The sequence below is a fragment of the Scyliorhinus torazame genome, chromosome 27 (assembly GCF_047496885.1).
Source record: "Scyliorhinus torazame isolate Kashiwa2021f chromosome 27, sScyTor2.1, whole genome shotgun sequence".
In the NCBI taxonomy this organism is placed as follows: Eukaryota; Metazoa; Chordata; class Chondrichthyes; order Carcharhiniformes; family Scyliorhinidae; genus Scyliorhinus; species Scyliorhinus torazame.
In genome coordinates, this window is record NC_092733.1 from 18889888 (window position 1) to 18911679 (window position 21792).

At 49.8% G+C, this 21792-nt stretch overlaps 2 protein-coding genes across 3 annotated transcripts in view; one reads left to right on the forward strand and one right to left on the reverse strand.

Annotated features, from left to right (window-relative positions):
- The window catches only part of LOC140403271 (erythropoietin receptor-like), a 54350-nt gene extending 40652 nt beyond the window's left edge, over positions 1-13698 (reverse strand). The window contains exon 1 of the mRNA XM_072491057.1: positions 13589-13698. The gene's annotated coding sequence lies outside the window, so the exon portion shown is untranslated. The remainder of the gene's footprint in view (positions 1-13588) is intronic.
- An 87-nt stretch (positions 13699-13785) lies between these two features.
- The window catches only part of LOC140403272 (AP-1 complex subunit mu-2), a 46425-nt gene continuing 38418 nt past the window's right edge, over positions 13786-21792 (forward strand). For both annotated transcript variants that reach the window (XM_072491058.1, XM_072491059.1), the window contains exon 1: positions 13786-13941. In XM_072491058.1, coding sequence (XP_072347159.1) covers positions 13900-13941 — 42 coding nt within the window. In that variant the 5' untranslated portion in view covers positions 13786-13899. The remainder of the gene's footprint in view (positions 13942-21792) is intronic.

A 21792-nucleotide genomic window follows, 5' to 3' on the forward strand; every position in this document is an offset into this window, starting at 1 on the left:
CTTGGCTGCTGACGCTGGGAGCTATTAAAATCGGGGATGCTCGAGGATGTCAGAATTGGAGATTGCGGAGGATGGCAGGGCTGCAGAAGATTACAGAGATAGAACGGAGGAAGCCAAGGAAATATCCTGAGTATCATTGGCTGCGTCGGCCAGCCGAGAAAGTAAATAGGAGGGTAAATATTCATCCATCAAAATAAAGCTTCATCATCCTGTCTCTCACAGTTCAAAGGGTTATCGAAATAAAAGTAGTCATTGCAGTTCTGCTGCATTCCTTTTTTGCTCCTCCACGTTTTCGTTGCAAATCTTTCCCCTACAATAGAATTCTACCGTGCTATCCTTCACCTTCTACTTCATCATTCTCGTGGGCCCATACAGCACAGGATGCCATTCGGCCCATCGCTTGGCCTGGCTCTTTGATTGTTATGGGCCAGGGTTTAGAGAACCCCAAAGTGTATCATGGAGTTCACCTGACCCACAACTTTTAATAGATTGTGGTATGGGGAGCACACGGCCCACTCTACAGGTGTGGTACAGCAGAAATGGAAAAGTATTTTTTAAAGCAAAACAATGTTTATTCTATGAACTCAAGTTAACCTTTTTAAAACATAGTGAATATCTTAGCAACCATTAATTCAAATACAACCCCCAAAGACTACAACACTAAGTAATCCTTAATAACTTCCCAAACAACAACATCCATACAAAAGAGACACCTTTTAACAGAAGCACATTAGGTTTACATTCACGACTGAGAACATTTATAATTCTGAATTCACCAAATGGTCCTTTAAGCTTTCCTTTTGACATCCATAAGACTTAAAAAATAACTTTTAACAGAAGCACATCAGGTTAAAGTCACTACTGAAAGCAGTTATTAGTTTTAAATCACCAAAGGATTGATTTACAGTTTTTAGATTACAGAGAGAGAGACTAATACCCCTTCTGGCTGTGACTGCAGCTATCCAGCTCTGAAAACGAAACTAAAACACACCCTGCGGCAAACCGCCTAAAATGAAAGTAAAAACCTGACAGACAGCCCAGCTCCACCCACACTCTGACATCACTGCAGTAGTAAACAACCATTTATTAAAGGTACTCTCACTACAGATATTTATGTACACACCCATTTATAATCACCTATTTCTTAAAGGTACTCTCACATGACAGATAGGACAATCCTATTAGCCTCACCAGCATTTGCTCTTTCGTGACAGCCCCGCAAATCTTTTCATTTCAGGCATTGACCCAATTCCCTTTTGCAAATTAGTATTCAATCTGTTTCGATCACCCCCTCTCCCCTAACTCCCCCCCCCCCCCCCCACCCCCGCCCTTATCTAGGCCTCTCAGTATCCTGTAAGTTTCAGGCAGAGTACTGTATACGGATTAAAATAAATCCTTGTTCCACTACCGCTGGCTTCCTCGGAAGGGGCTTCCATAGAAGTTGCTTCCCACTCTTGTGGGGTGAGTGTCAGAGGTAGGACTATAACACTGCAGCTCGAATCGGCCAGCGCGCGCACTGTTGAGGCACAGCTCCTCACTGGGTGTGTGGGTTCACAGAACGTATCCCTCGGAGCCAGTGTTGCAAGGCTGGGGCATGTAAACAGCAAGGAGTAGAGGAGAAATGTGCAGGGCACCTTTCCCTCTTTAAGATCTCGTAGATAGAAATTTACACCACGGAAGGCGGCCAATCAGCCCACATGTTCAAGCTGGCCAGCAAGGTGCCATCCAGCCTAATGTCACTTTCCATCTCTTGGTCCATAGTCTTGGTTGCGCATGAGGTGTGTATCTTAGTATTTTTTTTAATGTATTGAGCTTTCCTGCTTCTAGCACCCTTTCAAGCAGTGAGTTCCAGACAGCCACCCTCCTGGTTAAGGTAAGTCCTCCTCAAATGTCCTCTAAATCTCCTGTCTCTTACCTTAAACATATGCTCCTGCTTATGGACCACTCAGCCATGGGAAGTGGGGTTTCCTATCCAATCTATCTAGGCCCCTCATAAATGTAACCAATTCACTGAGGTTTCCCCTCAGCCTCCTCTGTTGCACAGAAACCAACCCCCGTCTATCCAATCCTCACTCAGAATTAAAATTCTCCAGCCCAGGCAACATCCTTGCAAATCTCCCTCTACCTTCTCTCGTGCAACCATATCTTTCTGGTGTGACCAGAACAGGCCTTGCTAGTGTTTTATAAAATTCTCCTTGACGTTCAATGGCATTACCATCACTGAATCCCATGGGGGATTCAGTGACGGTAATGCCATTGAATGTCAAGTGGCGATAGTTTGATTCTGTCTTATTGGAGATGGTCATTGCCTGGCACTTGTGTGGCTCAAACGACACTTGCCACTTGTCAGCCCAAGCCTGGACGTTGTCCAGGTCTTGCTGCATTTGAACATGAACCGTTTCAGTGTCCGAGGAGTCAGGAATGGTGCTGAGCATTGTGCAATCATCAGCAAACATAGATTAAAGGTGATAGTGCAGGGGTCGGAGGGGAAAGGGCAGTGGAACCAGATTCAATGGTAACTTTTGAAAGGGAATCAGGCAGATACTTGAAGAAGAACATTTGAGGGCTACAGAAGAGGAGAGGAGTTGGACTAATTGGATAGCTCTTTCAAAGAGCTAGCACGGGTGAGATGGGCTGATCAGCCTCCTTCCGCCCTGCATCATTCTATGGTTCTAGTGTCCATTCGTTATCCATTGCCAAATCTCCAGGACGTTACAGTTTGTTGCTCATTAACTGAAAAATGGAGGAATCTGGAGCCAGTCTTTGCCTGGCACAGATTTATTCACACACCCCAGAGAACACAGGCACGGGGACTCCCTTTACATCCTCCCAAAGGTGAAAACAGGCTCTTTACATATACTTAAGAATAATGCCCACGCCTTGCCCCAATTAATAACAGTTGCTCTGGCTTGCAACTGGAGCACGTACTTCATTCCGACAGGATTGCAGCATTAGCACAGGATTTGTCCAGAGGTCTCCAGAAATTAAAGATTCTGCTCCCAAGCACAGCTGCCAGAGACACGGGGGAGAAGAAGAATCACAACGGATAAAATATTGTGATGTTGGCTTTTCTTCCTTTAGTTCTCAACTCTTTCACTTCTGAGCTTGGAAAATATTGGAGACGGGAAAGAAAAAGAGACCGGTTGGGCCTACAGCCGAGGATGATCCAATCGTCATTTTCCGGTTGTGATGCAGGAAGTTGGGGATGCCACGATGATGGACATGCCAGGTGGCCGAGGATGGGAGTGGCTAGAGATCACGCGATGAAGCCTCCAGCATCATCCCCCTCCCCACACTGCCCCCCCCTATCCCAACCAGAGTTTGCCACTGTACCATCAGCGCTGATGCCTTTGTCGGTTCGTCCCGCATTTTCACGCGAGCACCTGATTCACGTTGGGGCATAGCGGGTAAGCGTTGCAAAGGCCAGCGGGTCGATCATCCTGCTTGAACCCAATTTTTAAAAAAAATTTAGATTACCCGATTCATTTTTTCCAATTAAGGGGCAATTTAGCGTGGCCAATCCACCTAGTCTGCACATCTTTGGGTTGTGGAGGCAAAACCCACGCAGACACGGGGAGAATGTGCAAACTCCACACGGACAGTGACCCATTGTCGGGATCAAACCTGGGACCTCGGCGCCGTGAGGCAGCGGGGCTAACCCACTGTGCTGCCGTGCTGCCCAAGTCGAACCCAATTATTGACACTCCCTCTGTGGCCAACCAGTCCCCGATGTGGGACTTGAACCCAGACTTGCTGTCTCAGAGGCAGGGGACCTATCTCGGTCTACACTGCTCAGAAGCAAGACATGTCACTGGGCCATGGAGTGGGTGGGTGGGTTCTGTGGAGAAGGCCTTGTAACTTGAATCAGTGCTAAGTGTAATATCCCGCACGGGACCTACGGACTGGGAATCCTAAGTCTTCCCGTGTTCTTTGCGGAGTAAGAGCTCCCCCCCCCCCCCCCCCCCGCTAGGGGCGGGATGTCTCAATTAACCCAATGTGTATAAGGTCAGCCAGTAAGACATCGGCAGGGGGGAACCTGGTAGGGATCTCCCGGGCCGTGTATATTTTGTGCAAATAAAACTGTGCTATTATTTTACCTGGTGCAGACCCTCCATTAAACAAAGAACAGGAAGGGCAGCACGGTGGCACAGTGGGTTAGCACTGCAGCCTCACGGCGCCGAGGTCCCGGGTTCGATCCCGGCTCTGGGTCACTGTCCGTGTGGAGTTTGCACATTCTCCCCGTGTTTGCGTGCGTTTTGCCCCCACAACCCAAAGGTGTGCAGGGTAGATGGATTGGCCACGCTAAAATTGCCCCTTAATTGGAAAAAATTAATTGGTATTCCAAATTTTTTTTTTTTTTAAATTGGTATTCCAAATTTTTTTTTTTTTAAATAAAGACCAGGAACTGCTGCAAAGATGAAGTGCAAACGTAAATGCAAATGGTCAATATTCTTTTAAAAAGAAAACGATCAGCCCGTGCCTGCGGGGGTCTCACCCCCACCACCCAAAAATATGCAGGGTAGGTGGATTAGCCACACCTTGGATAACGAGAGATATTGTAGGCCTCGTCAAAAAGAAAAAAAAGAGGCATTTGTCAGGGCTAAAAGGCTGGGAACAGGCGAAGCCTGAGTGGAATATAAGGAAAGTAGGAAGGAACTTAAGCAAGGAGTCAGGAGGGCTAGAAGGGGTCACGAAAAGTCATTGGCAAATAGGGTTAAGGAAACTCCCAGGGCTTTTTACACGTACATAAAAAGAGAGAAGCTCCTGCTCCTAGGTCTTTTGTTCCTCTTTCAGCCCTTCAATCGCCTGTAATATCGGGGCCAACAACTCTTTCTTCATTTCCTTTTTTATCTCCTCCACGCAGCGTTTCAAAAACTCTTGTTGTTCAGGGCCCCATATGAAACTGCCACCTTCCGACGCCATCTTGGTTTCTGCTTGCCTTCCTTGCCGTTGTTCCAAAGGATCCGCTGCAATCCGGCCACTTTCCTCTCCTTTTTCCATCCGTGTCCAGGGGGAACACCCTTCTGGTTTACCGCACGGTGTTTTCAGCCGTTAAAATTGCCGTTGGGGCTCCTATCAAGAGCCCAAAAGTCCGTTTCACAGGGAGCTGCCGAAACGTGCGACTCAGCTGGTCATCGCCGCACCCGGAAGTCAGCAAATCAACATCTGACATGTGGGAGGCTTTCAAGTGTCAGTTGAAAGGAATACAGGACTGGCATGTTCCTGTGAGGAAGAAAGATAAATACGGCAATTTTCGGGAACCTTGGATGACGAGTGATATTGTAGGCCTCGTCAAAAAGAAAAAGGAGGCATTTGTCAGGGCTAAAAGGCTGGGAACAGACGAAGCCTGTGTGGCATATAAGGAAAGTAGGAAGGAACTTAAGCAAGGAGTCAGGAGGGCTAGAAGGGGTCACGAAACGTCATTAGCAAATAGGGTTAAGGAAAATCTCAAGGCTTTTTACACGTACATAAAAAGCAAGAGGGTAGCCAGGGAAAGGGTTGGCCCACTGAAGGATAGGCAAGGGAATCTATGTGTGGAGCTAGAGGAAATGGGCGAGGTACTAAATGAATACTTTGCATCAGTATTCACCAAAGAGAAGGAATTGGTAGATGTTGAGTCTGGAGAAGGGTGTGTAGATAGCCTGGGTCACATTGAGACCAAAAAGACGAGGTGTTGGGCGTCTTAAAAAATATTAAGGTAGATCAGTCCCCAGGGCCTGATAGGATCTACCCCAGAATACTGAAGGAGGCTGGAGAGGAAATTGCTGAGGCCTTGACAGAAATCTTTGGATCCTCACTGTCTTCAGATGATGTCCCGGAGGACTGGAGAATAGCCAATGTTGTTCCTCTGTTTAAGAAGGGTAGCAAGGATAATCCAGGGAACTACAGGCCGGTGAGCCTTACTTCAGTGGTAGGGAAATTACTGGAGAGAATTCTTCGAGACAGGATCTACTCCCATTTGGAAGCAAATGGACGTATTAGTGAGAGGCAGCATGGTTTTGTGAAGGGGAGGTCGTGTCTCACTAACTTGATAGAGTTTTTCGACGAGGTCGCAAAGATGATTGATGCAGGTAGGGCAGTGGATGTTGTCTATATGGACTTCAGTAAGGCCTTTGACAAGGTCCCTCATGGTAGACTAGTACAAAAGGTGAAGTCACACGGGATCAGGGGTGAGCTGGCAAGGTGGATACAGAACTGGCTAGGTCATAGAAGGCAGAGAGTAGCAATGGAAGGATGCTTTTCCAATTGGAGGGCTGTGACCAGTGGTGTTCTGCAGGGATCAGTGCTGGGACCGTTGCTGTTCGTAGTATATTAAATGATTTGGAGGAAAATGTAACTGGTCTGATTAATAAGTTTGCAGACGACACAAAGGTTAGTGGAATTGCAGATAGCGATGAGGACTGTCAGAGGATACAGCAGGATTTAGATTGTTTGGAAACTTGGGCGGAGAGATGGCAGATAGAGTTTAATCCGGACAAATGTGAGGTAATGCATTTTGGAAGGTCTAATGCAGGTAGGGAATATACAGTGAATGGTAGAACCCTCAAGAGTATTGAAAGTCAGAGACATCTAGGTGTACAGGTCCACAGGTCACTGAAAGGGGCAACACAGGTGGAGAAGGTAGTCAAGAAGGCATACGGCATGCTTGCCTTCATTGGCCGGGGCATTGAGTATAAGAATTGGCAAGTCATGTTGCAGCTGTATAGAACCTTAGTTAGGCCACACTTGGAGTATAGTGTTCAATTCTGGTCGCCACACTACCAGAAGGATGTAGAGGCTTTAGAGAGGGTGCAGAAGAGATTTACCAGAATGTTGCCTGGTATGGAGGGCATTAGCTATGAGGAGCGGTTGAATAAACTCGGTTTGTTCTCACTGGAACGACGGAGGTTGAGGGGCGACCTGATAGAGGTCTACAAAATTATGAGGGGCATAGACAGAGTGAATAGTCAGAGGCCTTTCCCCAGGGTAGAGGGGTCAATTACTAGGGGGCATAGGTTTAAGGTGAGAGGGGCAAGGTTTAGAGTAGATGTACGAGGCAAGTTTTTTTACACAGAGGGTAGTGGGTGCCTGGAACTCGCTGCCGGAGGAGGTAGTGGAAGCAGGGACGAAAGTGTCATTTAAGGGGTATCTTGACAAATACATGAATAGGATGGGAATAGAGGGATACGGACCCAGGAACTGTAGAAGATTGTAGTTTAGCTGGGCAGCATGGTCAGATCGGGCTTGGAGGGCCGAAGGGCCTGTTCCTGTGCTGTACATTTCTTTGTTCTTTGTTTGTTCTTTTGTAAATTGTCCCTTAATTGGGAAAACAAAATTGGGTACTTGAATTTTACTTTTTAAATTTTTAAATAAATTTCTTTGAAAAATAAACCATCCAGATTTTCTTTCTACTGATGCGCCTAAGGAACGCACACGTTGTGCTGTCGACGTGACCCTCCAATGTTGAGCAAGTTGAAAATCCCCTCTCTCCGTCCCTTCCCAGTGTTCGTGAAGTGTCCTTGCTCGGTTTTTAAAAAAAACCCACATGAACCTGCGGCAACGTTCTGTCGCTAAAATGACGTCCCGTTGGCGTGACATTATTTCCTTTTGTTTTTGACTTGTCGATTTGGTGGTCATGAGATTTTGAGGAGGAAAGGGGAGGTGGGGGGCGGGCGGAGATTGGGACTGAGGCCCTCACTTTGTCTTATTTATGATGTGGAGATGCCGGCGTTGGACTGGGGTGAGCACAGTGAGCACAGGTGAGGAAGGAGCAGCGCTCCGAAAGCTAGTGATATCGAAACAAACCTGTTGGACTTTAACCTGGTGTTGTAAGACTTCTTACTGTCTTATTTATGACAGAGCAGATCCTGTGGCTTTGCCTGGTGGAATAGATAAACAGAACAAAAAACACACAGGGGCCGAGGGCGTCACAGTTGACCACAGAGCAGGCGCCGCACATTCAGTCCCTGCCTCTCTCCCGCTAACAGGGAGAGCTGGTCATAATCAGTGCGGAACAGAAGACAACAGGGTCTCTGGGTCGAGTGGGAGGCACTGCCATGGGAAAATAACGGAACCAAGAAAAAAAAAATCCCCCCCAACAACGACAGCAGCGTAAACGCCTGTGAAGATTATCTCTGTTTTAAAACATTTCAATCCAATTTCCTGCCGAATATGCTGAATCGGGTTGGGCTCAGGAGCTGGCAACCTTCCCTGTACCTCAGCCAAGTCACCATGTTCCGCACAAGAACCCCCCCCCCCCCACCCCCGACAGCAACTCATTTGCAACCAACCGTTTGACCACTCCTTGATCCACCCAGATACAAGCACGGTCAAGCAGTGTGGTGTTGGGGAGAGCGAATTGGAGTCAAGGTGGATCACCGCGGGTAGGGAGCAAGGTGGTGGGACGGGGTTAACAGATAAGGAGGGAGCTGAGGGGAAGGGTCGGGAGTTATCCCTCCCCGCCATCTCTGCGGCCCTGGCAATGATCGGCCATGCCATTGGATTGGATTGGACTCTTCCCTATGTGATCACAGCCAGACTGTCTCCACCCCGACCACGGTTACCTCTGAGCTCCCACAAAGACCTAATTTCCGCCACCTCTTCTTTAGCTGTGCGCTGTCTCCTGGCACTGCCACCTGACGGCAAAAGACCAACTCTCATACATATGCTGACGATACCCCCGTATAGTACTGTCAGAATATTTACCGAGCATTACATCATGGACACCAGCCTCCTCCATATTTCATCTCAAGCTACCACACTATCCGACTGTCCCTCGTGCTTTTCGAAGCATCCTATAAACAAATCTACACTTCCAACGTCAGCCTGGGATAGAATCAGAACAATCATAGAATCTCTACAGGCCAGAAGAAGGCCATTCGGCCCATCGAGTCTGCACTGACAGTCTGAAAGAGCACTCTACCTAGGATCACACCCCCGACTTATTCCCGTAACCCCATCAAACCTGTACATCCCTGGACGCTAAGGGGAATTTTATCATGGTCAACTCACCTAATCTGCACTTCTTTGGACTGTGGAAGGAAAACGGAGGACCCGGAGGAAACCCACGCAGATATGGGACAAATTTTCAAACTCCACACGGACCCAAGGCCGGAATTGAACCCAGGTCCCTGGCGTTGTATCGTGGAATCCCTATAGTACAGAAGGAGGCCATTTGGCCCATTGTCTCCAGCAACCATCTGAAAAAGCACCCTACCTAGACCAAAACCCCTGCCCTATCCTTGTAACCCCTCCTAACCTGCACGTCCCTGGACACTGAGTAGCAATTTATACCATGGTCAATCCACCTACCCTGCACAACATGTCGCATTTCACATCAAGTGTTCACATCTATGTGTTTCTGAAATGTTGAGAGCGTTCCCGCTCTACCACCCTTTCAGGCAGCGAGTTCCAGACTCCCACCACCCTCTGGGTGAAAACGCTTTTCCTCAAATCCCCTCTAAACCTCCTGCCTCGTCCCTTAAACCTGTGCCCCCAGTTGTTGATCCCTCCACTCAGGGCATAGGTTCCTTCCCATCTACCCTGTCTCTGCCCCTCATAATTTTGTGCGCCTCGTCAGGTCCCCCCTCAGCCATCTCTGCTCCAGGGAGAACAACCCCAGCCTGACCAGCCTCTCTTCATAGCTGGAAGGCTCCAGCCCAGGCAACATCCTGGTGAATCTCCTCTGCACCCTCTCTAGTGCAATCACACCCTTGCTATAGTGTGGCAACCAGAACTGCGCACAGACCAGTGGCAGACCAACGTCATAGACCTCAGTTACATTGCCCTGACCACAATTCCACTATTCTCCTCAATCACTGGCTCAGGTTTTTTTTAAATTTAGAACACCAAATTCATTTTATCCAATTAAGGGGCAATTTAGCCTGGCCAATCCGCCTACCCTGCACATCTTTTGGGTTGTGGGCTCGAAACCCACACAAACACGGGGAGAATGTACAAACTCCACACGGACAGTGACCCGGGGCCGGGATCGCACCCGCACCTCGGCACCGCAGGGCAGCAGTGCTAACCACTGCGCCACCGTGCTGCCCCATTACTGGCTCAGTTGACTGTTCAGAACCACGGTGTCTCCATTTGACCCCCGAGCTGAGCTTCCGACAAAAATCCTCTCCTCTACAGTCTCCGCCTAATTTCCCCGCCATTATATTGCCCGCCGTAGCTCATCTGGAAAGAGGTTGCTGTGCTGGTGGCAGAGGGAGAAGGTGGGTACGTCTCAGCAGATGGGCTGAATGACTCTGGTCATTGATTCTGGAACAGAAACGCTGTCAGAGCATGGAACACACTCCCGGGTCTCGTGCGTGTCACCCCCAGTCCCAATTATTCCAATCCTCTCCTGGCCGAGCCTCTGTGTCCCCGACCACCACAGCAGCTGCTTAGCGCAGAGGAAGATCCCACAAACAGCAGCACAGTGAATGTCTGCTCAATTCCTGTTTATTTAAGGCATGGGCGCTGGTCAGGTCACCAGGAGAACGCTTTGGTCTTCATGCTGGGTTTTCCAGGTTTTCGGGAATGGGATCTTTAGTGCCCCGGTGCTACCGAGGGGGCCACTGGCATTTTTCTCTGGGCAATAAAAACGTTTCGGTAAAAGGCACGGAAACACAAATGTGAACGGTGGCAGGGGGGCCCGGCCAACCACACCCACATGTTCTGGGCCTGCTGCAGGCTTGTCGGGTATTGGGCAACCTTCTTTGAGACAATGTCCAAGATTGTGGGGGGGGCGGGGGGGGGGGTGCCGTGCTTCAAAAGTGGCGGACTTCGGTGTATCAGGTTAGCCAAAACTCTTCATGGGGGGGGGGAGGGGGGGGCGACAGCCTAGCCTTTGCCTCCCTGGCGATCGGCAGCCCCGCCCAAGGCTGCAGGCTGGCTTTCCGACCTGGAGGAATTTCTCCGGCTGGAGAAAATAAAATTCGCCATCCGTGGGAAAATATGAAAATGCAATTAAAACATTTTTTTTTCTAGAAAGGCACAGAAACTCCATGCAAAGGCACATTACAGTCACAAAAAGCCATCCAGTCCATCAGTCATAAGATCAGAGCCCATGGAGCTGGGGGTAGTATATCAGCATGGATAGAGGGATTGGCTAAGTGACAGACTCGGTGTACCCGAACAGGCGCCGGAATGTGGCGACTAGGGGATTTTCACAGTAACTTCATTGCAATTTTAATGTAAGCCTACTTGTGACAATAATAAAGATTATTATATTATTATAGAAGACAGTGAGCTGGGATAAGAGGGGCAGTTTCAGGATGGCAACCTGTAACTACTGGAGTTCCACAGGCATCAGTGCTGGAGCCACAATTATTCACAATATAAATTAATGACTTGGACGAATGAAGCGAAGAATTTTCACAATAACCTTATTGCATAGAATTTACAGTGCAGAAGGAGGCTATTCGGCCCATCGAGTCTGTACCAGCTCTTGGAAAGAGCACCCTATCCAAGACCACACCTCCACCCTATCCCCATAACCCAGTAACCCCACCCAACACTGTGGGCAATTTTGGACACGAAGGGCAATTTAGCATGGCCAATCCACATAACCTCCACGGCTGTGGACTGTGGGAGGAAACCGGAGCACCCGGAGGAAACCCACGCAGACACGGGGAGAACGTGCAGACTCCGCGCAGACAGTGACCCAAGCCAGGAATCGAACCTAGGACCCTGGTGCTGTGAAGCAATTGTGGTAACCACTATGCTACCGTGCTGCCCATTGCAGTGTTAATGTAAGCCTACTTGTGACACTAATAAAGATTATTATACATCATTGGCAAGTTTGTGGATGACACAAAAATAAGTGAAAAGCAAGTGGTAATGAAGACATAAAGAGTCTAAAGAGGGATACAGACAGGTTGGGTGAGTGGGCAAAAACATGGCAGATGGAATATAATGTAGGTAAATGCGAAGTTATGCACTTTGGTAGGAAGAATAAAGGGGTTGAATGTTATTTAAATGGAGAAAGATTGCAGAAAGCTGCAACACAAAGGGATCTGGGGGTCCTCATGCATAGATCATAGTACACAGGTTCAGCGGGTAATAGGGAAGACAAATGGAATGTGGGCTTTTATTTCAAAGGGAATGGAGTATAAAAATAGGGAAGTCTTGTTAAAACTAAACAAGGCACTAGTTACACCACACCTGGAATACTATGAACAATTTTGGTTCCCTATTTAAGGAAAGATATACCGGCATTGGAGGCAGTACAGAGAAGGTTCACTAAATTGACCCCGGATATGGAGGAACTTCCTTATGAGGAGAGGTTTAGTAGGTTGGGCCTGTGTTCATTGGAGTTCAGAAAAATGAGAGGTGACCTTATTGAGATGTATCAGATTCTCATGGGGCTTGACAGGGTCAATGCTGAGAGGTTGTTTCCCCTTGTGGGAGAGTCTAGGACCAGAGGGCAGAATCTCAGAGTAAGGGGGGGTCGCCCATTTGAGACAGAGATGAGGAGGAATTTCTACTCTCAGAAGGTAGCAGACTCAATGGGCTGAATGGATTGCTTCTGCTCCTATGTCTTATAGTCTTATTATGGTCCAGTGAATCTGTGGAATTCTTTATCGTAGAGGGCTCTGTAGAGGCTGGGTCGTTAAGTATGTTCAAGGCTGAGATAGACTGATTTTTAATCGGTGAGGGAGTCTTGGGGATGAGGCGAGAAAGTGGATTTGATCCTCCGTGATCTCATTGAATGGTGGGACAGACTCAATGGGCCGAATGGCCTTTTTCTGCTCCTATGGTCTTATCAATTTAAGAGATAATCTCCAATTTCCCCTCCACCAGCAGAACAAAACCAATTGTAATAACCCTCACGAAACCCAAGGGATGACCCGATTGATCTCCCCCCACCACGCTTGTGAAATGCGAGCTCCCCCACCAACTGGAGCTCATAGAATCTATCCTTGGAAGCCAGCCCGAATCGGGACTGGCAGGATCGGAGGTCGCAGTTGGGAGCTGCGTGCTGTACGCCTCGTTGCAGCCTTTGGCACGGTAGCACAGTGGTTAGCACTGTTGCTTCACAGCTCCAGGGTCCCGGGTTCGATTCCCGGCTTGGGTCACTGACTGCGCGGAGTCTGCACGTTCTCCCCCGTGTCTGCGTGGGTTTCCTCCGGGCGCTCCGGTTTCCTCCCACAAGTCCCGAAAGACGTGCTTGTGAGGTGAATTCGACATTCTGAATTCTCCCTCCGTGTGCCCGAACAGGCGCCGGAATGTGGCGACTCGGGGCTTTTCACAGTAACTTCATTGCAGTGTTAATGCAAGCCTACTTGTGACAATAAAGATTATAATTACTCTTTCAGTTATAAGTAAACCTCCATTTGAACCACCTTCTCGGACCTCCTGAGCTTTTATACCGACCATCTCTGAAATAATCCCAGGGATTATTTTTCCTTCTGCTCTGGGTCATGTGTAAGGAGGACTCCTGTCTTGTCAGAATTATGTCAAGTCTGGCCTTTGTGGGTGGCCTTTGGAGTCGTTTTTGTTTCCAGATCAACTGCCTCATAAATGCTGCAGAGGTGATTGCAAAACGTTGATTGGAAAAGCAGTTGAGGTTGGAGGAGTGATTAAGTTTGGCCATTGAGTATTTTACATTGTTTACCTGTTGCCCCTCTCTCCGGGTCGCCTCTGTGAAGTCCTGCTGCCCCCGCTCAGGCTGTTTCCCGCCTGGGGGTGGGGGAGTTGCTCAGCGGCGCTGGACCTTTTCTGACGGAGGAGCTAAATCCCGAGCGACGCACCTGAGGAGGAGCGGCGCCTTTAAGGGGGGGGGGGGGGGTGGGGCCAGTTACAGATTTACCTGCAGAGGGTGACGTGTGGTTCCTTCACCTGGAAGGCAGGAAGGAGGAAGTTTGCATTCTCTCTCTCTGTCTGTCGCCTGCGAATCTCAGCCAATTATCCCAGGCCACTGGGGCAATGTCTGCCTCTGCAATCTTTATTCTGGACCTTAAAGGCAAGGTAGGTGTTTTCTGTGTTCCAAAAGGGAGACTGGACCAGGCTCAAAGGGTGGGCAGAAGAGAGAGGAGCCCCCAAGTGCTTTGTGCAGTCCCAGAGGACTTCCCCCTTCCACCCCCGCCCCAAAGCGAGCCAGGCGAAAGCAACCTGGCTTTCCCTTTGAGTGCCAACAATTTCAGTTGGTTTGACCAGTTTAAATTGTGACTTAAGACGGATCTCCACAGTCGTAGGGGAGGCTAAGACAAGGCAGGATTGCCGTATCGTAATTCCTGTTGATTCGCTGTCGATGCAGCCTAACGCTCACCTGATATGGGACAAGGACGTAATGATGTCGCATATTTACAACGCCTCGGTCTAACTCAAAGCTAAACGATGGCGTGATTTCCCCTACCCACCCCCAGCACCCCGCTAATTCCAATTTCATCCGATTTGACTTCGCAAAATGTTTTTGCCTTTTTGAGGGTCAATCCCTGTGTCCTGTGATTGGTCTTGGTTTGGGGGGGGGAGCGGTTGGACGCGGTAAACATTGCGATGGTGTTTCCACTCGTGGGAGAGGGTAAGATCAGAGGGTGTAGCTGTAGAATAAGGGGGTGCTCAGTTCAGACGGGATTTGAGGAAGAACTTCTTCCCTCAGAGGGCGGTGAACCTTTTGGGATTCTTTACCCCAGGAAGCTGTGGGAGGCCGAGGACTTGAGCATTTTCGTGGCTGAGATCGATGGGTTTTTGATCAGTGGGGGAATTAAGGGTTACGGAAAGACAGCAGGAGACTGGATTTAGTGAGTGTTAGATCAGCCATGATCCTATTGAATGGCGGAGGAGACGCGAAGGGCTGAATGGTCTCCTCCTGATCCTATTTGTAATGGTTGCCCAGGTGATCTTTTGGTGAGCTGAGTCGAGGCCCCGTGAAACCAGGCCCCGTGAAAGCCTGGTCGCTGCCGGTTGGAAATGTTCTGTGTAATGCTTTGAGGCTCCGTAGGTAGCTCTCTTGCCTCTGATCCCAGAAGCCCGTGGGTTCAAGTCCCACGCCGCTGACCTGAGCACCAAAGTCACGGCTGACACTCCCAGCGTCGTAGTAAAAGTTGGCAGTCAGGTTGCCGCAATGACGGCCACGCTTTAAAAGTGTCATAAGATTCTTTGGGATACCCTGAGATTGTAAAGGCTGCTATAAAACTGATAGTCTTACTTTACCTGTCATAGAGCTTTCCAGCACAAAAAGAGGCCCATCGGCCCATCTTTTCTGTGACGGCCATCGAGCATCTAATTCATTTTCCAGCACGATCTGCAGCCTTGTCTGTTACATTTCAAATGCTCTAAATGCTTCTGAAATGTTGGAAGGGTTCCCATCTCTACCACCTTTTCAGGCAGTGAGTCCAGACTCCTGACACCCTCTGAGTGGAAATGTTTTTCCTCACATCCCCTCTAAATCTCCAACCCATTACCTTTAATCTATGCCCCCTGGTTATTGATCCCTGCAGTAAGTGGAAAGGTTTCTTCCTATTTACCTATGCCCCTCATAATCTTCCACACCTCAATCAGGTTCCCCCTCAGCCTTCTCGGCTCAAAGGAAAGCAACCCCAGCCTATCCGGCCTCTCTTCATAGCTGAAACGCTGCAGCCCGGGGCAACATCCTGGTGAATCTCCTCTGCACTCTTTCTAGTGCAATCGCTTCCTTCCTATAGTGTGGTGACCTTGACTGCGCACAGCACTTCAGCTCCATTATAACCTCCCTGCTCGCTCTTATATTCTATGCCTTGGCTAATAAAGGCAAGTATCCCATGTGCTTTCACAACCACTTTATCCACGTGACCTGCTGCCTTCTGGGATCTTTGGGCGATCCCTTTGATCCTCTGCACTTCCTAGCATCCGGCCATTCATTGTGTACCCCTTTGCCTTATTAGTCGTTCCAAAGTGCATCACCTTACACATCTGTGTTGATCTCAGGTTGAGTGTTGTTGGGCTTCCAGTGACTGCAATCCTTCAAAATCCTACTGCGTTAAACAAGGAACGTTGCATTAATCCGAAGTCCACCACTTGCAGTATAATTCCTTTGGTAGAACCCTGTGGACAGTTAATGGGTTGTGAGTTTAGAGAGTGATCCCGTCGATTTGCGGCTCGTGTGGCGCATGGGGACTATCGTGGAGCAGTTGGGCCGAATGGCCTGCTCCTGCTCTGTAGAAGTCAATCCCGTTGATGCCTTTGGGCCCATCGAAGCGAAGGGACAATGGGAGCCCCATATTGGCCTTGGTGCCTGAGGAGGTTGCTTGCTCAACACCGGCTGGAAGTGGAGATATGCGGGCGGCAGGCGAGGATCCAGCTGTGATGCCCCGTGTCTGTGAACAGCCTGTCAGCACAACCGGCTGGGTTTTCTAATAGAAGGAATCCCAAATGGATGAGGATGGTAGAGAGTTCCTGAGCAACAATGGGTGGGGAGGGAGGGACGGTCTGGAAGAAAGTATTTAATTTAGAAAAGGAAGATTTAAGGACTCAAGTAGGCGAGTGATTAGGAAGGCAAATGGAGTGTTGGCTTTTATTGCAAGAGAAATTGAGTGTGAAAGGAGGCAGGTTTTGCTACAAGCGTACAGGGCCTGAAGTGAGACCACATCTGGAGTACTGTGCGCAGTTTGGACCTGCTTCAGGAGTAAGCCCTTCAGAGAAAGTTCGCTCGACTGATTCCCAGATTGAAGGGGTTTGACCTGTGAAGCAAGGTTGCCCAGGTTGGGCGTCTACTCATCGCAATTTAAAATAATGAGAGGCAATCTTATTGGAACATGTAAAATCTTGTTAGAGTGGATGCTGAGAGGATGTTTCCACCTTGTGGGGAAATTCAGGACCAGGGGAGCACTGTTTTTAAAAAGAAACGTGGGGGGGGGTCGCCCGTTTAAGACGGAGATGAGGAGAAATTGTGTTTCTCTCGGAATTCTCCAGTTATAGAGGCTGGCTAATGGAATATATTCAAGGCTGACTTGGTTATGTGTTTCATTGATGAGGGAGTCGAGGGACAGGCTACAAAGTAGAGTTGAGGCCTCCGTTGGATCTGCTCGAGGGGCCTGCTACTAATTCTTGAGTCCCTTTTGAAAATTACGACTGAACCTGCTACCATCACCCCTTCAGGCAATGCATTCCAAATCATAATAAATCACCGGCGAAATATTAAAATTATTGCCAATTACCTTAAATCGTGGTCCTTGGATGATAAACCCTTCTAGAAACATAATTTTTCTGTCAAAGCCATTCATGATTTTGAATATCTCTGTCAAGTTGCCTCTTAACTTATCAAATCTCTGAATGCTTTCATGTGTCAAAAGCTCAGTGTTCTCGAGGTAGTCTGCGCGCTTCCAATTTTGACCTCCTGCCCATCCACGGTCACCAGCACTGACGGCCGTGCCTTCAGCCAACAATGCCGGTAATCCTGGGATCACCTCCTTAAACCTCCCTGCCTATCTGTGTCTCCCTCCCTCTTTCAGACACTCCTCCCAAACCCTTGGTTCTACCGGCCCTAATATCCCCTCCTTGCTGTCAGAGACGGCGTGTTGTCTGTTTAGATGGAGAATAAAATAATACCTTACAGTATCTTACAGGGTGGGGACAATTAGCCTCCGCCGGGAACCTTGCAGAATACGAGCTCCCCCATTAAGGGGCGCGAGGAAACCTCTAAACAACGTATGGTTGTATGGTATATAAAGCCGGCCAGTTAGACACTGGAAAGGCAGACCCAGTTTGATGTGTTGGGTGCTCTGGATCACATACAGGTCACCAACACTTGAAATAGTGCAACACTATTTTATTAAACCATTAACTGTTTAAACATACTCAGACTGTGGGTTAATACGATACTAGCTTTAACTAAAGACCTTTGCCTTGTCCTAACCAGTCGATGCACTCAGCACATGGTGAATGTCTGTGTTGCAGGCTGTGAGCTCTGTGCTCCTAGCTAGCTGCTACTCGAATGAGCGGGAACTCTGATGCCCCCCGTCTTTATAGTGCGTGTGCTCTCACTGGTGATTGGCTGCGGTGTAGTGTGTGTTGATTGGTCTCACTGTGTGTCCCATCAGTGTGTGTCTGCACCATGATATACTGGTGTATATTATGACACCCCCCCCCCCCCCTTTTATAAAAAAAATGTGCCTGCGTGACAATAAATAGTGTGTGGTGAATGTTCCTGACTACGTGTGTGCGAAATATTTACAGGACTGTGTACATAAAAACTAAGCTATTTACATGGGAAGGTGCCTGGTGCAGAAAAACAGTGTGTCACACAAATAACGAGGTGAACACTATATACAAACCACTTGACCGATTAAACGGAAGAACAGAACAGATCATAAAGTCCATAAGTCCACAAAGTTCACACATTAAGTCTCTGAGGTGGGCGACGGATTCTGGTTGACCGCCTCAAGGGTGGGTCGGGAGCCGCCGGCTGAGGAGCGGGCTGGACTGCGTCAGAGTGAGGAGGATGGAGAGTGACCGGAATCTCCGCATAGTCCAGGTCAGGGGCAACAGGAGGGCGTGACAATGGTGGAGGATCATGTAGCGAGCGCGGAGCGAGACAAAGGGCACATCGATTGCGGCGCAGAATGGAGCTGTCCTGCAGACGAACCAGGAACGAGCGGGGAGCCACCTGCCGAAGAACCACAGCAGTTGCAGACCAGCCACCATCCGGAAGATGGATGCGGACGTTGTCATCTGGAGCCAGAGCAGGGAGATCAGCTGCTCGGGAGTCATGAGCCGACTTGTGCTGTGGTTCGTGGACCATCGGAACGTGGTCGAGGTCTGGGACGTGAATGAACGGCACCGTCGTCCTCAGGGTGCGACCCATGAGCAGCTGGGCTGGCGACAGGCCAGTGGAGCCGAGCGATAGGCCAGCAGGGCGAGGTAGAAATCGGACCCAGCATCGGCAGCCTTGCAGAGGAGCCGTTTGACTATGTGGACGCCCTTCTCCGCTTTGCCGTTGGATTGGGGGTACAGGGGACTGGATGTCACATGCACAAAGTTGTACCTCCTGGCAAAGTTGGACCATTCCTGGCTTGCGAAGCAGGGGCCATTGCCGACATCACAGTGAGTGGGATGCCGTGTCGAGCAAAGGTGTCCTTTCAGGCACGGATGACTGCAGACTATGTGATGTCGTGTAAACGTACCACCTCCGGGTAGTTAGAAAAATAGTCTACAATCAGAACATAGTCCCTGCCCAGCGTGTGGAACAGGTCGATGTCGACCTTGGACCAAGGGGATGTGACCAACTCATGGGGCTGCAGGGTCTCGCGTGGTTGGGCCGGCTGAAAACGCTGACCAGTGGGGCAGTTGAGCACTGTGTTGGCGATGTCGTCATTGATGCCAGGCCAGTACACTGCCTCTCGGGCCCGTTGGCGGCTCTATTCCACGCCAAGATGGCCCTCGTGTAGCTGTTCCAAGACGAGCTGGTGCATTCTGTGTGGGATGACAATGCGGTCCAGTTTCAGGAGAACACCATCGACTACCGCCAGATTGTTCCTGATGTTGTAGAACTGCGGGCATTGGCCCTTGAACCACCCGTCTGTTAGGTGGCGCATGACATGCTGTAGCAGGGGGTCAGCCCCTGTCTCTCGGCGAATTTGGACGAGGTGTTCATCCGTGGCAGGTAAATTGGAGGCCACGAAGGCCACATGGGCGTTAACTTGGCAGACAAATCCCGCTGGGTCACACGGGGTGTTGACTGCTCTGGAGAGAGCATCGGCAATGATTAGGTCTTTACCCGGGGTGTATACCAGCTGGAAGTCGTATCACCGGAGCTTGAGCAGAATGCGCTGGAGGCGAGGAGTCATGTTGTTCAAGTCTTTTTGTATTATATTGACCAGCGGGCAATGGTCGGTCTCGACGGTGAATTGGGGAAGGCCGTACACATAATCATGAAACTTGACGACACCAGTCAAGAGTCCCAGGCACTCTTTTTTTTATTTGCACGTAGCGCTGTTCCGTGGGGGTCATGGCGCGTGACGCATATGCAACGGGGGCCCATGATGAGGCCACAACGCGTTGCAGGAGCACTGCCCCAATGCCAGATTGGCTGGCATTGGTCAAACTTTCGCTGGATCAAAAAACGCCAATACCGAGGCCGTGGTGAATTTGGTTTTGAGTTCTCTCCATTCGCGCTCATGGGCAGGAAGCCATTGGAAGTCTGTCATCTTCCTGACCAGGTTCCTGAGAGCCGTGGTATGAGAGGCGAGGTTAGGGATGAACTTCCCTAGGAAGTTGACCATGCCCAGAAATCGGAGGACCGCCTTCTTGTCCTCTGGCATTTTCATGGATGTGATAGCAGCCATCTTGTCCGCATCCGGCCGCACACCCAACTGGGAGATGTGGTCCCCTAGGAACTTGAGTTCCGTCTGGCCGAAGGAGCATTTGGCTCTGTTGAGGCGTAGCCCCTGCTCCCGTATGCGCTTGAACACGCGCTGGAGGCGACTGACATGCTCCTGAGGGATGGTGGACCAAATGATTATATCGTTGACATAGACACGATCACCTTCAATGCCCTCCATCATTTGTTCCATGATCCTGTGGAACACTTCTGAAGCCGATATAATCCCAAACGGCATCCTGTTGTAACACTATCTGCCAAAGGGGGTGTTGAAGGTACACCGTTTCCTGCTGGATTTGTCGAGCTGGATTTGCCAGAATCCTTTCGAGGCGTCAAGTTTGGTGAAGAGCTTGGCGCGAGCCATCTCGCATGTGATCTCTTCGCGCTTGGGGATTGGATAATGCTCCCTCATGATATTGCGAATCAGATCCTTGGGATCAATACAAATTCAGAGCTCGCCGGAAGGTTCTTTTACGCACACCATGGAACTGACCCAGTCGGTTGGTTCCGTAACTCTGGAGATCATTCCTTGGTCTTGGAGGTCCTGCAGCTGCTGCTTGAGGCAGTTCTTGAGGGGTGCTGGGACTCTGCGAGGTGCATGCACCACAGGCGTGGCGTTCTGTTTGAGTAGGATCTTGTAAGTATATGGGAGCGTGCCCATGCCTTCGAAGACGTCGCGGTGCTGGTTGATGGCGTCGAGTTGCGCCCTGAAGTCAGCGTCCTGGAAGGCAGACGCGTCATCAGGAGAGAGAGAGTGGACTCTTTGAACGAGGTTCAGCAGCTTGCACGCCTGTGCGCCAAGCAGGGAGTCCTTCGAGGAGCCCACGATCTCGAAAGGAAGGATGGCTTTTCGCGACTTGTGCGTCACTTCAAGTTGATATGAGCTCGTAGCAGGAATGATGTTGCCATTGTAGTCCAATAGCTGGCAGGCCGATGGAAGGATGGCTGGTTTGACACGAAGGCTTTGGAAAGTAGACCACGCCAATCAGACCACGCCATGAGATTGGCAGAGGCACCAGTGTCCAGGTGGAATCCTATTTGGGACCGGTTGACCGTCAGGATGGCACACCACTCATCGTCTGGATCGATGCGGTATACCGACAGCGGCTGGTGTCTTTGCTTCGGGGACAGCCTGTTTTTTGTTGTGACACCGACTCAAAAAGGCGCCTTCGGGTCCTCGGTGTCACTGCTGTGTGGGAGGTCGGAATCGGACTCTGTGACCGTGGGTTGAATTGCCCGAACATTCCTGCGAGGCTGGCCGAAGCGATATGAATTGGCAGGCTGAGCTGCTCGACAGCAGGCAGCATAGTGGCCAAGTCTGCCACATCTTAGGCATTGTCGAGATTTTGCAGGGCATTGCTGCTTTAAATGGGCGGAGCCACAGTTGCGGCACGTCGTGACGTCAGCACGTTCACTGCGCCACCGCGCGTGCATGGTGCGCGCCTGCGCATTGCGTTCCTCAACGTTGCCGTCCCCTCGTTTGGTGCGTACAAGCGCGGGAGTCCGCGAAAGGCGCGCAAAAT